Consider the following 17,403-nt stretch of genomic DNA (forward strand, 5'->3'; position numbering starts at 1 on the left):
TCCCGAAACGCGTCAGCTCATCCCCAATTGGGGCACAGCATTGCATTGACCACCATTGCGGACCATTCACACTGCTTTTATTATCCTTTGGTTTTGTGAGTATACATCTATTTGATTACACAATAAACACGGTGTATACCACGGTAATGCACAATGAGAGTGTGCCCTTTTTTGTTCTTTGTCCAGTAGCATCCAGATTTCCCGATCTTTGAATCTTTGAATTCCTCTGAAGATTTGAGCGCTGGTTTCATTTGTTTGTCTTTGGACTAAAAAAGAGTACACATAAACAGTGCCATGTCAAAAAACAATATCAAATTAATATAGAAGGACAAAAGAGAGAAAAAACATCCAACAAAAATTATAAAAAAATAAAAATATAATGTAAAATGTTCAATTCATTCCAGTGGTAAATATCTCCTTAAGACCAAGTAATGCACCATCCATGATATCCTGCAGTGATTAACACCCCATTGGATTCAACACTCACCAGAAGCTGGTGAGTAACCAGCAGTGGAATATTAGTAGAAATTCAATCAATCTCCTTAATAATGAATGGTTGTGAAATCTTGAACTGGATAATCAGCCAGCAGCCCAAAGGAACCTCCAATCAATAGATTATTAGTATATCATACTCCAATCTCCTCATTCAGATTGGGTAATATCAATTCCATATGTGGGCAAAATAAAACAGCCACATAGCGTGATACTGTAAAAACAATAATTTATTGCCATAGAAAACCCCCCTTAAGAAAAGCACTCTCATGGTACTGCACATTGTATATATACTTCCAATAAGATGGCCGCCGCTCACAGCAGCTAGTGACAGTCTCACCGCACACTGGTAACTGAGATCTTAAACAATGATCATGTGGTCCTGGCATGCGTGCTGACATCACGGATGGTCACGCACTGACACGTTTCATCATATCCGACTTCCTTTGAGGGTGTGGGCAGGACAGGACATGCTCCACCATACTCAAAAGCATAAGGAATCGTTGCCAACTGTGATGGAGACAGGATCAGCAAGGAACTGCTGGGTACATAAATGGTGCAGGAGGAGCCCTTTACAAAGGCATTCAGGGTGAAGTCAGCAACCAGAAGAGATAATTAAATATAATTATATATAATGGATAATTAAAATTTCTCTTTATTTCGTCCAAGGAGTACACATGTTCCAAAAACACGCGTTTCAACCTATTAAGGTCTTACTCATAGTTCAGGGAAACATACCGACAATCCAATAAGATAACCAAACAACAAAGGGACCAAGGTTTTTAATGATAAAATTGCTTCATAGCAGAAAAAAATCCAACATGTTTCAGGGACCAAACACTTCCCCCCCTCCCCCCAGTGTTAGTGAATGCACTAGCACTGGCTTAACCATGAATAAAAGAAATTAGCAGCGCTAATAAGTAAAGTGCTAGATTTATATACAAGTGCAAATAAACTATGAACACTTATATTACTCCATGTGACTCTGCAAAATAAAAAAATAAGTAAAATAGAACCGAAAACCTTTACTGTGTATATCTGAAATATCTTAAAGTATCTCCAAAAAAAAAATAATATATATATATATATATATATATATATATATATACATATATATTGCCAAAAGTATTGGGACACCCTCCAAATCATTGGATTCAGGTGTTCAAATCACCTCCATGGCCACAGGTCCATAAACTCAAGCACCTAGGCATGCAGACTGCTTCTACAAACATTTGTGAAAGAATGGGGCGCTCTCAGGAGCTCAGTGAATTCAAGCGTGGTACCGTGATAGGTTGCCACCTGTGCAATAAGTCCATCCATGAAATCTTCTTGCTACAAAATATTCCACAGTCAACTGTTACTGGTTTTCTAACAAAATGGAAGCAACTGGGAACAACAGCAACTCAGCTACGAAGTGGTAGGCCATGTAAAACGACAGAGCGGGGTCAGCGCATGCTGAAGTGCACAGTGCGCAGAAGTCGCCAACTGTCTGCAGAGTTAATAACTAAAGACCTCCAAACTTCATGTGGTCTTCAGATTAGCACAACAACAGTTGTGGAATGGGTTTCCATGGCCGAGCAGCTACATCCAAGTCTTACCTTAGCAAGTGCAATGCAAAGCGTCAGATGCAGTGGTGTAAAGCACGCCGTCACTGGTTCCAGTGAAAAGAATTCTTAAGGCGTCAGCATACCAAGACATTTTGGACAATTCCATGCTCCCAACTTTGTGGGAACAGTTTGGGGATGGCCCCTTCCTGTTCCAACATGACTGCGCACCAGTGCACAAAGCAAGGTCCATAAAGACATGGATGAGCGAGTTTGGGGTGGAGGAACTTAACTTGAACACCTTTGGGATGAATTAGAGCAGAGACTGCAAGCCAGGCCTTCTCATCTGACATCATTGCCTGACCTCACAAATGTACTTCTGGAAGAATGGTCAAACATTCTCATAGACACTCCTAAACCTTGTGGACAGCCTTCCCAGAAGAGTTGAAGCTGTTATAGCTGCAAAGGGCGGGGCCAACTCAGTATTAAACCCTACGGATTAGGACTGAGATGCCATTAAATTTCATGTACGTGTAAAGGGAAGCCGACCAATACTTTTAGCAATATAGTGTATATATACATTTATATATATATAAAATACACTCACTGGCCACTTTATTAGGTACACCTGTTCAATTGCTTGGTAACACAAATTGCTAATCAGCCAATCACATGGCAGCAACGCAATGCATTTAGGCATCTAGACATGGTGAAGATGACTTGCTGACGTTCAAACCGAGCATCAGAATGGGGAATAAAGGGGATTTATGTTACTTCAAACGTGGCATGGTTGTTGGTTCCAGATGGGCTGGTCTGAGTATTTCAAAAACTGCTGATCTATTGGGATTTTCATGCACAACCATCTCTAGGGTTTATAGAGAATGGTCTGAAAAAAGAGAAAATATCCAGTAAGTGGCAGTTGTGTGGACGAATATGCCTTGTTGATGACAGAGGAGAATAAGCAGACTGGAGATGATAGAAAGGCAACAGAAACTCAAATAACCACTCATTACAACCAAGGTATGCAGAATACCATCTCTGAATGCACAACACATCGAACCTTGAACTAGATGGGTTACAGCAGCAGAAGACCACACCGGGAGCCACTTCTGCCACCTAAGAACAGAAAACACTGGATACAATTCACACAGGCTCACCAAAATTGGACAATAGAAGTTTGGAAAAATGTTGCCTGGTCTGATGAGTTTCAATTTCAGCTGCAACATTCAGATGGTAGGGTCAGAATTTGGCATAAACAACATAAAAGCATGGATCCATCCTGCCTTGTATCAATGGTTCCGGCAGATGGTGGTGTAATGGTGTGGGGATATTTTCTTGGCACACTTTGGACCCTTCAGTACCAATTGAGTACCGTTCAAACACGGCGGCCTACCTGAGTATTGTTGCTGACCATGTCCATCCCTTTATGACTACAGTGTCCCCATCTTCTGATGGCTACCTCCAGCAGGATAATGCACCATGTCACAAAGCTCAAATCATTTCAAACTGGTTTTTAAACATGACAATGAGTTCATTGTACTCCAATGGCCCCCACAGTTACCAGATCTCAATCCAATAGATCACCTTTGGGATGCGGTGGAAGAGAAGATTTGCATCATGGAAGTGTAGCCGACATATCTGCAGCAACTGCGTGATGCTATCATGTCAATATGGACCAAACTCTCTGAGGAATGTTTCCAACACCTTGTTCAATCTATGCCAGGCAGTTCTGAAGGCAAAGGGGGTCCAACCCAGTACTAGCAAGGTGTACCTAATAAAGTGGCCGATGAGTGTATAAAATGAGCATTTACATTAAAAAAATAATAAACGGTCAAATTATATGACGATTATCAACTTGATCTCAGTTCCGTGCAAAACAGTGCCAAAGCACTAGAGGTTTTGGAAAATCTTATAAGTTCTTTGTGCAAAAAAAGACTTCTGTGCTTCAGTGCTAATGCCCCCTTTGAAGTACATTGTAAATCACTCACTATACCTAACTGACCTCTCATTAGTAAGATGGTCAGTTAGCACATTTAGATGTAAATCTCTATCTCCCACCAGATTGCTTTCCTTCACAGGTTTTCATGAACTCTTTGGAACCTTTTTTTTCTCTCATAAATCTACAGACCAGGGAGAAATCCGAAAGGTGTACTAAACCATCTTCCACATCACTTAAACATATGTATATGATAAAAACAGACTAGGAAGAGCATCATCTCACAACACCTTTTATTGAATTAAAATCCCACAAATGACTAGTATAGCCTCTAGGGGGAGCGCAGCTGCCTCAGGGGACCCTGTGCATTCCATCATGAGTGGAAGTGGCGTCACGGCTACCTGAAGATGTCTGAATATGACGAAATGCATTGGGGTGGAGCTACTGCAAGTGATGTAACTTCCACTCATGGTGAATGCACACTGGCTCCCCTGAGGGTTGCAGAGTAGCACTGCTCCCCCTAGCTTATAGCACATTGGTCCTTTTATTCAAATCTTGCAGTTTACTTATTAGCGCTGCTATTGTTTTTTTCTTATATTAAATTTTATAGTGGTGTCATGGGAAGTACACAGGGAGTATTTATACTGGCTTAACCTGCATTCCTGAAACTGTTACAAGCAGTAAATCACAGTGCAGATCGACAGTATTTGGTATCTGCTTACCTGAGTCAATGTAAGCACAGTCAAAATTCCTAAGCCCTGATGAAAGTGTTTGGCCCCCAAACTGTGTTGGATTTTTTTCTGCTATGGATAAACCTTGGACTCTTGGACATTTGTTTGGTGCTCTCATTGGATTGTATGCATGTAGGTTCTCCTTTTCAAGGATTTTATTTAGTACAGAAGAGATACATCCAAGACAGGACAATGTGAAAATTCTGCGTACATTTTTATATAGACATAGAACACCACTAACCATGTCATTGGTAAGATAGGATACCATGCAGTATCAAAGAAAGTCCAACTGGGCTGCTGATAACAACAGCTAGGACTAGTGATTCTAGTGGTGGCAGTGGGAGGAATAGTGCCCCATCATTGGTGTCAGTGTGGGATGAATAGTGCCCCATTGTTGTTGTCAGTGAGAGGAATAGTACCCCAACATTGGTGTCAGTGGGAGGAATAGTGCCCCATCATTGGTGTCAGTGGTAGGAATAGTGCCCCATCATTGGTGTCAGTGGGAGGAATAGTGCCCCATCATTGGTGTCAGTGGGAGGAATAGTGCCCCACCATTGTTGTCAGTGGGAGGAATAGTGCCCCACCATTGTTGTCTCTGGGAGGAATAGTGCCCCACAGTTGTTGTCAGTGGGAGGAATAGCGCCCCACAGTTGTTGTCAGTGGGAGAAATAGCGCCCCATCATTGTTGAAAGTGGGTGGAACTCTAATATGAAGAGGTGGAGCCTAAAGAGGAAGGGGTAGAGTTTACAGATGAAGATATGGATTGTAAACAGGAAGGGGTGGGACAAATTTAGATGCAGGGAGGTGCCTGATTTTAGTCTTGCCTAGAGCAGCACAAAACCAAAATACACCACTGGGATAAAAGGGAGATCCTGGGGAAGTGAGTATATGATGAAAGGGAAGATTGGGATATAGGAACCATACCAAACAATCTTCTGGGTTCCAGTAGGGAATCGTCAAAGCCTGGGGATAGAAAATGGTCTATTCACAGATGAGACAACTTTATATATTGGGGTATTCTATCTTGTATGGCTGTCTCTATTTTCCAATGGATCATGGCCTATGTTATTCTATTTTTGGTCTCTGTGAAACAGTTTCAGGGTCTTCCAGGCCTTAGCGACCATTTGTTTAGTAACTGCGGTAATCTGCATGAGTAATTTGAATTATGAGTTTGTGAGCTGTGCTCTGTTTTTGTTGAGGAGAGGTACAGTAGGATCGAGGGAGAGGTCTCTCCCACATATCATGGCCAGCATACTAAACACTTCTGCTCAGAACATTTTGATTAAAGGGCATGGCTACCATATATGGAGGTGTGTACCAGCCTCACTGCATCCACAAAAAAGGACTGATTAATATTGCAATACAAATTTGGTTATACGAGCTGGAGCTGTACCATGCACTGTAAGTAGGTTCTCAACTCTGGGTCCTTTCCCTGTAACTGGGGGTCCTCATTTTTGGAGGGATGTTGAACTGGAACCAGTGTGCCCAATGACAATTTCAGTGACCCTTAGAAAATCTATGTTCTTGTATTTGGATTCAGGGTAACATGACAGTGTCTTTTTAAAGAGGAAGAATAGACAATAGCGGAATTTACAGAAACAATTACATACATTTAAATTGTCTTTTCTAAATGAAATACTGACATTTTCTTTTAGCGAGTTTTCTAATCCTGAAATTCTTATGACACAGTACTTTGAGCTTTTTTTCGCTTAAGTTAAAACAATGCAGTTTAGTCATAGACCACCTCATCCTGTCATTGGAACGTAAAGTAGCAGCAATATACTGATAAGGTCTGCCATGCGTCCCCATTGTATAATGTGTTTAACTCCAGTTGTAATCGTGCTATAAAAGAATGTACAGAAGGGTAATATAAAACAGTTTAATAAAATACAATTAAATTTTTTTTTAATTTATAAATATCTGAGTTAAAGTGTTACTAAAGTAACTAAGTGTTACTAAACCCAGGACCCTGCATTCATTATATCTGGTCTCCCACAGTACACAAAACATTGAAATGCAATTATTTTAGAAAATATAAACTACTAAATACCTTTTCTCATCAGCAGTATAAAGCAGTCTTGTGACTTCTATCAGTGTCCAACTGAGCACTGGTTAATCATTCTGCTTTGACTGTCCTATGAGGCTGCATAACCCCTGACCCTCTGTCTGGACAGTGCTGATTGGCCCTGTGCTGATCACATGCACTCTCCCAAAGAAAAAAAAACTCTCTACAAATACACACTAAATTGATGTGCAGAGTGAATCCTAGAACTCTGTACTATCAGCAGATGGATTGGGGACAGTAGAAGAAGGGGAGGATCAGAAAAGACAGGATCAAACAGCATTTTTACACAATGCAGAGGATTAACCTCTTAGGTTCCACAGTGAGTATAACAAGCATGCTTTACTGCATATACAGACTGATTTTAGTATTGTGGGTTTAGTAACACTTTAAATGGGGCATTATATCTGCTTATATCTTATTTAAGTCATTGAAATGACCTGTCTCAATACATACAAAACATAAGCAAGTAATCTACAATGAAGTTTTTGGAAATCCTTGCAGTTTATTTAATTGACCTGGAACAGACTGCTTTCTCACAACATTTTCTGCATTATAATGCTGTGGTAATAGTATAACTTGGCCAAGCAAGACATTGCTGAAACAGAACTGCCAAGCTTTACAGGCACTTCTTGTTCTTTATCCAAGAATCTCTGTTTTAAACCTATTTTTTTTTTTGTTCAAACATTTAATTGACAATGAAGCAATGTAACAGGGACAGAGTCATTACCAGCATAAAATAGGCACTGTACTGACAACAAAACATAGGAAATAGAAAATCACAGCATCAATGTCCTTATGGTAAGGAGGAAAGAGAGGATCACAAAAACAATGCTAAGTTTCTGGTGATTACTAGTGAATGGGAGTTGTTAGCGATAGATTTCGTGAATTTTGTCAGTTAGGATAATGGCTCACTGAACATTATGAAAGGTTGGAGAAATTTAGGGGGAGATCGAAGGGGGGCGGGAACGGAAAGAAAAAAAAGGGGGGGGGAGAAGAGAAAGGGCAACAGTGATGACTCCATGAGCGGTAGGTAGGAACATGGCGACACCTATGCACCCTATGAGGTGGGACATGGGCAGTGTCCAAGGTGTACTACAAACAAATCAGGGGAGAAGGAGAGATTCGTCAAAGTTAGGCGGGAGAAAACACTCTACCCAGGGGCTCCAAACATTTAAGAATTTAGGGATCATGTCGAGAATTGTGGCTTCCACTTTTGCATGTATCATAGCTTGCGTTATTCTGGTTTTAACCACTTTAATATTTAATGAGGGGGATTTCCAGGATTTCGCAATGACCTGTTTGGCTGCTGTGGTGACTTGCAGATGGAGTTTGAATTGCGAGTTAGAGATGCCAGGAGGGCGTTGATTGAGTAGGGCGGTTATCGGGTTAGGTTGTAGCTTGGTAGTGCTAAGTGTGGATAACATGTTGAAGATTTAAACCCAGAAGGTTTGAGCTACTGGGCAATTCCACCATATATGGTAGTGTGTTCCTAGGTCAGCACAGCCTCTAAAGCAGTTGGGCGAGTAATTAGGGGTGTATTTAGCGATTCTCGCTGGGACTTAAACCTGATATTTAAAAAAAATGGAAACCCATTTCTATTCAGGGCTCCTCCTTGTAGCATCACATCAAATACCTCCATTTTTACATTCCTCAGGTGGCACCATCTGCTAACAAAGTTTGGTAACGTGGCACAACCTTAAAGCAGACCTGTGGAGAGGAATGCAACAATTTCAGTTTAATGTTGCACATAGTTTCTCTCATTTTCCTGCCACTCTGTTCAGCCACCAGGCGCTATAAAAGAATACTGCACTTTTAATAAATAATTTTTAAAATGTTTTCCTACCCTCTACAAATGACCCATTCCCAATGTCTGCCCCATTCTGGTCCACCATCAACAAAGATTTTCACTGTGGAGTCAATGGTAGCCACAGGTCTATCATTATTAGGCATCCTGGCCAGACAGCAGATGCACAGTACAGTAGAGTCTTTATTTATTCTTAAAGAAAATTGGGCAATAGTTAGGCTCAGTTGTCAATGACCTTCCCAAATGGATGAATGTCAAATCTACCGCACAGCTCACCCAGAATAGTTTTTAAAGGGAGGATGTGCTGCTTCCAGGGGCCCCACAGCTAAGATCTATATGGATCAGGGATAGACAAGTGGCAAACTTGGGATAGGGTGGTTGTTGGTGACGGTGGGGGTGGGTCAACATTTTAAAGACTGTGCTGTTCATTTTCAAGTTCTGAGTTACTCTATAAAGAGTCTACAAGGGCTTTCTCCTGCACTAGGCCAAGCACCACCACTGTCACATGAGAGGAGCAGGTGTGAGTGACACAGTCCTCATACCCAGTACCAGGTATTTTCTTTGCTCATGGCAATTAAATAAAGCAATGGAAAAGCAAAGTAAGGATGAGTATGTACTGCTGGGGAGGGGCCATTAATCAATTCAATACTGAACACTTTCACCCCCTTCCTGACCAGGTCAATTTTCAGATTTCAGCGCTGGCACACTTTGAATGACAATTACTCAGGCATGCAACACTGTACTCAAGTGACATTTTTTGTATTTTTTTGAGACAGATAGAGATTACTTTTGGTGGTATTTAATCACCGCCCATTTTTTAATTTTTTGCTAAATAAACAAAAAACTAAGAATTTCAAAAAATAGGAAAACATTTGTCTTATTTTCTGTTATAAAATTTTGTAAATAAGTAATTTGTTTTTTTCTTCAATGATGTGCACTGATGAGGCTGCACAGATGGTCACTGATGAGGCTGCACTGATGGGCACTGATAAGGTTGAATTGATGGGCACAGATGAGTCTGCACTGATGAGGTGGCACTGATGGGTACCAATGAGGTGAACTGACAATCTTCATTGATGAGGCAGCACCGGTAGGCACTGATGTGGTGGCACTGATAAGCAGCACTGATGGGCACTGATAATCACGGCACTGAAGAGGCTGCATTGATGATTAGGGCACTGTGTAGTACTGTAAATATTGTAAAAGCACTGTGAACTATCAAAACACACTGCTCCAGCATGGCTTTCCTTCCCTCACACAAGGTCTCTGCGCGAGGGAAGGAGAGCTGTTAACAAGCAAAGACCTGCTGTGTTTCCATCTGTGACCGCTTGTGATTGGACACAGTGATCATGTGGTAAAGGGCTCCTGTGATTTGCCCTTTATCCAGAACTGTGATGTGTTGTGTCCAAGGTACACAGTGACCACAGAAAGTTTCTGATAAATTCCCCAGAAGTAGAGAATGGACATGAGGCTGTATACTGAGTATACCATGGATGAGAAGGGGATAAAGTGGAACTAAACCCTATCCTTTACAGCCCTGGAAGCTGCCATCTTAGGCTCTGTTTGATCTGCAGTTGCACATGTGATCAGTTACAACACCAGCCATCTGATGGCTTGACAATTCTGTTAAAAACACAAGCAACTATGACTATTATCATTTATGGCTTTCTTTGAATCTGTATTGAGCAGCTGTTACATTGATAGGTCTAATTCTACTTTAAAGTGAACCTGTTGCTTTCCAATGCTTTGGCAAAGATGATTCCCCATAGAAACACTATTATGTAAACCTGGTGTTGGTACTGAGCAGGGGCGGACTGACCATTTGAGCACTGGGCTACTGCCCGAGGGCCCGGGGTCAGTAGGGGGCCCCATGACATGCTCCTGGTACCTTTTTATAGGCTTTTTTGGGTGTGGGCGAAGACACGGGGGCCCCATGATTCCCTATTGCCCGGTGGCCCCATGATTTGTCAGTCCGCCCCTGGTACTGAGTCATGAAGTGTAGGAATTGCCCCATGTTACTACTAATAATGGGGATGCCCAATGAAATACAGGATTTCTGCTTACTTAAAAAATACTTTTTTTTCACAAATATAGTTAGGCATGTCTTTAGGTGGATATGGCAGTGCAGATAAGTATATAATAGTCTACATTTCCCTCTTAGCATACATAATTGCAAATATGCAGTGGGGGCGGAGGAGAAACTTTAAACATAATGGAACAAGAGAGGTATTAAATGATGTTTGCATAGTTGATGATTTTGCTATCAAAATAAATATAATCAGAAAGATGAAGCTAATCAAAATGTAAGAAATGTTAAAATTGTCAGAGTATTCTGAAGGGGCAATCCATACAACAGTGCTGTTAAGGAAGCAAGTAACTCCGTGCATACAAATGCAAATAAATTATCTGCTGCTCAGACAGGCACTCTAGGGCTAATTACTATCTGTATTTCAATGGTGTAACCACAGTGTTTTAAAACCATTATATTATAAACTTTGTATAAACTATAAGAACCAAATGCTGAATGATGTTCATTTTCAGGTACAATTTTGTTTCACACGGCAGAATATAGTTTTCAAGCACAGCTCATAAAATTCTACTCTATACTGCAATTCTCATTTGATGCTGTATTCATCTTCAAGAACATTTTAGTGTGGTCCATTACAACACAAGTCAAAACTAATTGACTGCTTCTGTGTTTTATAGACTAAATGAAACATAATTTACATAATTTCCTTAGTATGGTAAAGAACACAACTATTATATATATATATATATATATATATATATATATATATATATATATCAGCCTATATATATATCTGACTTAATACTTATGCATGGGTTTGATTTTGAGCAAAATATTTAGCTCCTTTTAGTATCCCCCTCCAGTTTTTAGTATCCTTTTTTTCAGTTGCTACCCTCAGCCTGTAATTCATTTACAACAAATCATCACCAGTGTTTCTGTGAAATATATTCCAATAACATTGATTGGTAATTTTTGGTGGCAATATATGAGTCAGTATTGACCTTTATAATACTGTTATTCATTTCTGTCCATTTACAAAGTACAACTGCTGTGTCATTTCTGCCAAAACTAATCTCCTAATCTTCTCTATGGCACCCTCTGTTTTGTTATAACACCATTGCTTTTAAAATTCAATGTAAATAGTCATGTGTAAAGCATTGTAAAGCCCCCTACACAGGATGAGAAGAATAGTGGATGAATGGTCGTCGTTTTTTTTTTTTTTGCATGCTAGTCTCATATTGAAAGTGAAGAAGTTACTAAAGTTACAAAAATTCTTCTACGACAGAAAGAAAATTCAGATGATGCAATATATTGTATTGTATTTGTATTGTATTTTTGGAGAAAAACTGTACTGATTAAACAAAAAAATTTGTACGAATTGGTATCATATGAGAAAAATGTTGTGCTTGTCCCTTCAAATAATTTCGGATGAAAGCTGTGTACTAACGATCAGATTATCGTACGGTCGATTCGAAAATGATATTTTTCATCTGATTTTCTGATTGTGTGTGCTAGGCTTTACCTTCAGTTTTTTGTGACCATGGCTCTATATTTTTAAAAGCTGAAATCTGGAAGCTAATGGTAACTGCCAATCCTTTGCTTTGATGCTCTATGTTATTATAGATTGGATTTATAGAGTGTGAAGTGTAATGATAATACGCAAAGTGCTATATTCCAAAGCCACCCATCATCTTCACCTTACCTGTTGTTGGTGTAGAACAGTAATCTTGACCTCACCTGTTTTAAATGTAGAATATTCTCCGCAAGGAAAAAAATGATAACTGATTGTTGACTTTACCCATTGCTCTTTGATATGACTAATTGTTCTTCTTTACTACAGGTTTATTTTCAAGGCTAGTTGGCATTTGCTTATATCTACTGTATGAATCTACAGATATTTAGTGTGTGTTTGTGTATATATATATATTATAATGGAACAGTTTGTTTATGGTACAAATACCTAAATATTTGCTCTCTTTATATAGATGTATATGTTTTTGTCTAGAGCACCCTTTCTCAACCTTCATAACAAGGAGGAACCCTTAAAATAATGTTCAAGTTTTAAGGAACCCCTGCTAAAAAAATCATTTTCAAAATATTTTCAGTAATATAATACAATTATGAATGCCATAAATAATGACAATAATGATGATACTAATAACAGCCAAAAAAGAAGACATGCAGGCAATAAAAATTGTAGTGCTCCCTCACATTGGTGGCCAGCAAAGCCTCCCTTTTATTAGTGGCCCCTTTACACTAGTCATCATTGGGAGAATGGACCCTTTGCACTAGTGCTGGGTGAGAAGAATTCCTCTTACAGATAGATCAAAAAAGATAACTTAAGTCAGTGGTTGCTTACTTAGAGGCAGAAATTGTTCATTGTTTAACGTATCCCCAGCAACCCCTGCAGCCATGACTGATAAAGGCTGGTCTAGAGAGAGAAGGTGTATATTACATATCCCTGAAGTGCCCCCTTTCATTAATGGTCAGTAGAGAAGGGCCCCTTTATATAGGTGGTCATTGGGAGAATTCCCACTGGTGCTCGTTGGGATGAATTCCATTTACAGATGGCCAAAAGGATCTTTGAAGACAGTTGGTTACTTACCCGAGAGGCAGACACTGTCCTTGTTCAAGGGATCCCTAGCAACCCCTGGAGGAACCTTAGGGTTCTAAGAAACCATGGTTGAAAAATACTGGTCTAAAGACAGAAAATGTATAGGGCATATCCCTGAAGTGACCCCTTTCACTAATGGTCAGCGAAGAAAGGCCCCTTTAGTTTAGTGAGATGAATTCCCTAAACAGATAGCTAAAAAGATCTTTGGACAAAGTGGTCACCTATCTGAGAGGCAGAATTTTTTTTTTGCTCAAAGAACCCCTAGCAACCTCTGGAGGAACCCTGAATGAGAAAGCATGCTCTCTAGAGAGAGAAGGTGAATAATACATATCCCTGTGGTGCCCCCTTTCATTTGTGGTCAGTGGAGAAGGGGTCCCCTTATATAGGTAGTCATTGGGAGAAGGCCCCCTTTACACTAGCGCTTGGTGGAAAAATGTTCTTTTTACAGATAGCTAAAAATATTATTCAAGATAGCAGTTATTTATCAGAGAGGCAAAGACTGCTCATTGTTCAAGGAACCCCTAACAATTCTTGGAGGAACCCTAAGGCTCCATGGGCCCTGGTAAAGAAAGGCTGGAGAGGAAAAATGTATAATACATAACCCTAAAATGTGAATCTCTTTTGATATTTATTTGTCCCAAGAGACAGTGTATAGTACAAATACCTTAAATGTCTCTCTTTATATTTGTAGGAGATCAACAGTTAATATGTATTCTGTGTTTTGGAAATGTGTGTTGTGCTTGCAAGTGTTACCTTTTGAAGGTATAAAAATTGGTGCCATCAACAGTAAAAAGCACAGTATAGGAGTATGTATTAGATACAAATTCAGCCACAAGTCATCTGTGAACAGATAAGCATGAGTGAATTACCTGGGGTGTATGTCTACAAGCAGCACCAGTGTTTGCATGGTGATAATGTCTATCCTCCTGCAGTGAAACCGCGCCACTTTCAGCACTTTTAAGTAGGTGAAGCACAAAATGACCAGCGACAGCACGAAACTGGCGGCGTGAAAAACGATGGTGAACACCATAAAGCGTTTTTTCTCCGGAGCTTCGTGCACCTGTAAGGTACAAGAGGCGTACATGCTGCTATAGTCCAACCAAGAGAGGAACAAGGAAACCAAGGGGAAGGTGAGAGAGTGCAGCCAGGTGTAGCCCATCATGATCGCTGCGTCCTTATACCTCATCTTGCTGGTGTAACTCAATGGGAAAACCACAGCGATCCATTTGTCTATGCTGAGAGCTGCCATGCTGAGCATGGTGTTAGAAGTCAGAAAAGTTTCCAAGAAGCCCAGAGCCTTGCACAGGCAGTCACCAAAGGGCTGCTGGTGGCTTAGCATGGCCAGGAAAGTGGAGGGCATGTTGAGGATAGTCAGGAGCAGATTGCACAGGGACAGGTTGACCAGGAAGATGCCAGACACTTGTTTCCTGATCTCGGCACTGTACAAAAAGCAGATCAGCACCAGCAGATTGGCGAGTAGGGACACCACAAACACGACAATGAGTAACAGGGCCAGCAGAATCTCTGGCAAGTGCATTTCTCAGCTTATATCCATCAGCAGGGATTGCCTCATTGAATGCAGACCAGGGTGGCTTGCCTACATGCCTGCTAGCCCCATGGCTTGGTGCTGGAGGAGGCGCGCCCGGCGCTGTTCTCTATGGAGCTGCTGTCCATGGTGCTGAAATCAGGAGCGCTGCGGACGGGGAAGCCATCGGAGCGCCGGCGGATGACTGCTGTCCAGGGGAGAGCTCGGCATCCCCCAATCACCGACTGCTCAGCGCTCCTCCACCATGACCGGGAGCTCCGCGCTCCTCCAATGACCGAGCAGGCAGCGCTCCTCCACAGGTCTAGCCGAGGAGCCAGCGCAGCAATTGTGGCACACCTTCTCGTCTCTGCCGGGAACACTGACTCATGCGCAGGGCAGGACCGCTGACAAAGAAGATCTCAGCACACACTACTATCAGCTGCACTACTTTGCTGCTTCATTACACGTAATCGGGTGGATGTGGGAAACACAATGCCACATTATGACAAGGGAGGCTCACCAGTGACCACAGCAGCCAACACATTCCCTGATGGTTAAAGGAGACCTCCAGACACATCAAAAAACACTATGTAGTCCATCTGTAAATGACTTTTTATTTTTTATGTTTTATAACTCTGTAATTGCATTAAGAAGAATGTAGAATGATAGCAGCCCAGGGTGTGTATAGACCACATCTATTTTTATTATTCTACATTTCTTTTTTATGCAATTGTCACAGATACAGCAAATTATACCCCCCCCCCCTCTCTCTCTCTCTCTCTCTCTCTCTCTCTCTCTCTCTCTCTCTCTCTCTCTCTCTCTCTCTCTCTCTCTCTCTCTCTCTCTCTCACATTGTCCACATGTTTTGTCATGTTACAACCAAAAACGTAAATGTATTTTGTTGGGATATTATGTAATAGTCCAACACAAACATAACACATTAAGGGCTATCCACTATGTAATCCATCTGTAAATTGTTACTTTCTTATACTTTTTGACCTTTTTAATGGTATCAAGAATGAAGAGTTCAGATCTATTTCAGATCTATACCAGCCCAAGGGGCTGTTATTCAGCACTTTTTTTTGCATGTAATTTTCACAGGGTTTTAGCACATATATATATATATATATATATATATATATATATACACAAACAGGTCAGGGCAGCACACACCCATCATGGAACTCAATCCTTTAGGTGCAGAGCGGACAATGGAGATCACACAAAACTCCAACCTATGGAAAAACAGAACAAGTCCAATCTGCAGCACTTTGCACATTTAATAAAAGGTAAAAACTCATAAATAATTATGAGTTTTTACCTCTCTTAATAAGTTTAAAAGGTGTTGCAGATTGGACCTATTCTGTTTCTATTTTATATATATATATATATATATATATATATAATTTTTTTTTTTTTTCCTCAAGGGTGGGTTACATTTGAAAAATGAATCGGGCAAGCAGACATCCACATCAAGCAGGCTCCATACTCACTGAAAAACCTATAGCACATTGAAAGATGTGACATCCAGGACTACATATATATATATATATATATATATATATATATATATATATATATATATATATATATATATACTATATTGCCAAAAGTATTGGGACACCTGCCTTTATACACACATGAACTTTAATGGCATCCCAGTCCTTGGTCAGGTGACACCAAAATTGAACTTTTTGGACTAATAGCAAAACGCTATGTGTGGCGGAAAACTAACACTGCACATCAACCTGAGCACACCATCCCCACTGTGAAACATGGTGGTGGCAGCATACTGGTGTGGGGATGCTTTTTATTCAGTAGGGAAAGGGAAGCTGGTCAGAGCTGATGGGAAGATGGATGGAGACAAATACAAGGCAATCTTAGAAGAAAACCTCTTAGTGTCTGCAAAAGACGAGACCAGGGTGGATGTTCACCTTCCAGCAGAACAACGTCCCTAAACATACAGCCAGAGCTACAATGGAATGGTTTAGATCAAAGCATATTAATGTGTTAGAATGGCCCAGTCAAAGTCCAGACCTAAATCCAATTGAGAATCTGTGGCAAGACTTGAAAATTGCTGTTCACGGACGCTCTCCATCCAATCTGACAGAGCTTGAGCGACTCAGCAAAGAAGAATGGGCAAAAATGTCCCTCTCTAGATGTGCAAAGCTGGTAGAGACATCCCCAAAAAGACTTGCAGCTGTAATTGCAGTGAAAAGTGGTTCTACAAAGTATTGACTCCGGGGGGCTGAATACAAATGCACGCCACACTTTTCAGATAATTATTTGTAAAACATTTTGAAACCCATTTATCATTTTCCTTCCACTTCACAATTATGTGCCACTTTGTGTTGGTCTATCACATAAAATCCCAATACAATACATTTACGTCTTTGGTTGTAACATGACAAAATGCGGAAAATTTCAAGGGGCATGAATACTTTTTCAAGGCACTGTACAGCTTGAGGAAGCACATAGCAGCTTCCAGTTTTGTTTGTGTCAAAGCTTAATCAAACAAGCTGAAGTTAGAAGGTGATTGGCTGCCATGCACAGCTGCACCAGATTTTGCACTCTCCAGTTTTAGTAAATCAACCCTTCTGTGTTTTCTCGTATGGTGGAGGTGCATTGCTAGATTTTGGTCTGTAGTGGAGCTGTGCCTGTTT

At 40.6% G+C, this 17,403-nt stretch overlaps 1 protein-coding gene across 1 annotated transcript in view; it reads right to left on the reverse strand.

Annotated features, from left to right (window-relative positions):
• GPR78 (G protein-coupled receptor 78) overlaps positions 1–15,151 on the reverse strand; it is a 51,809-nt gene extending 36,658 nt beyond the window's left edge. Inside the window, exon 1 of the mRNA XM_089691518.1 lies at positions 14,085–15,151. Coding sequence (XP_089547644.1) covers positions 14,085–14,752 — 668 coding nt within the window. The 5' untranslated portion in view covers positions 14,753–15,151. The remainder of the gene's footprint in view (positions 1–14,084) is intronic.
• Positions 15,152–17,403: the final 2,252 nt, after the last annotated feature.

The sequence above is a fragment of the Staurois parvus genome, unplaced genomic scaffold, assembly GCF_062004578.1.
Source record: "Staurois parvus isolate SC_StPar_1 unplaced genomic scaffold, SC_StPar_1.0 ptg000564l, whole genome shotgun sequence".
NCBI classification, from domain to species: Eukaryota; Metazoa; Chordata; class Amphibia; order Anura; family Ranidae; genus Staurois; species Staurois parvus.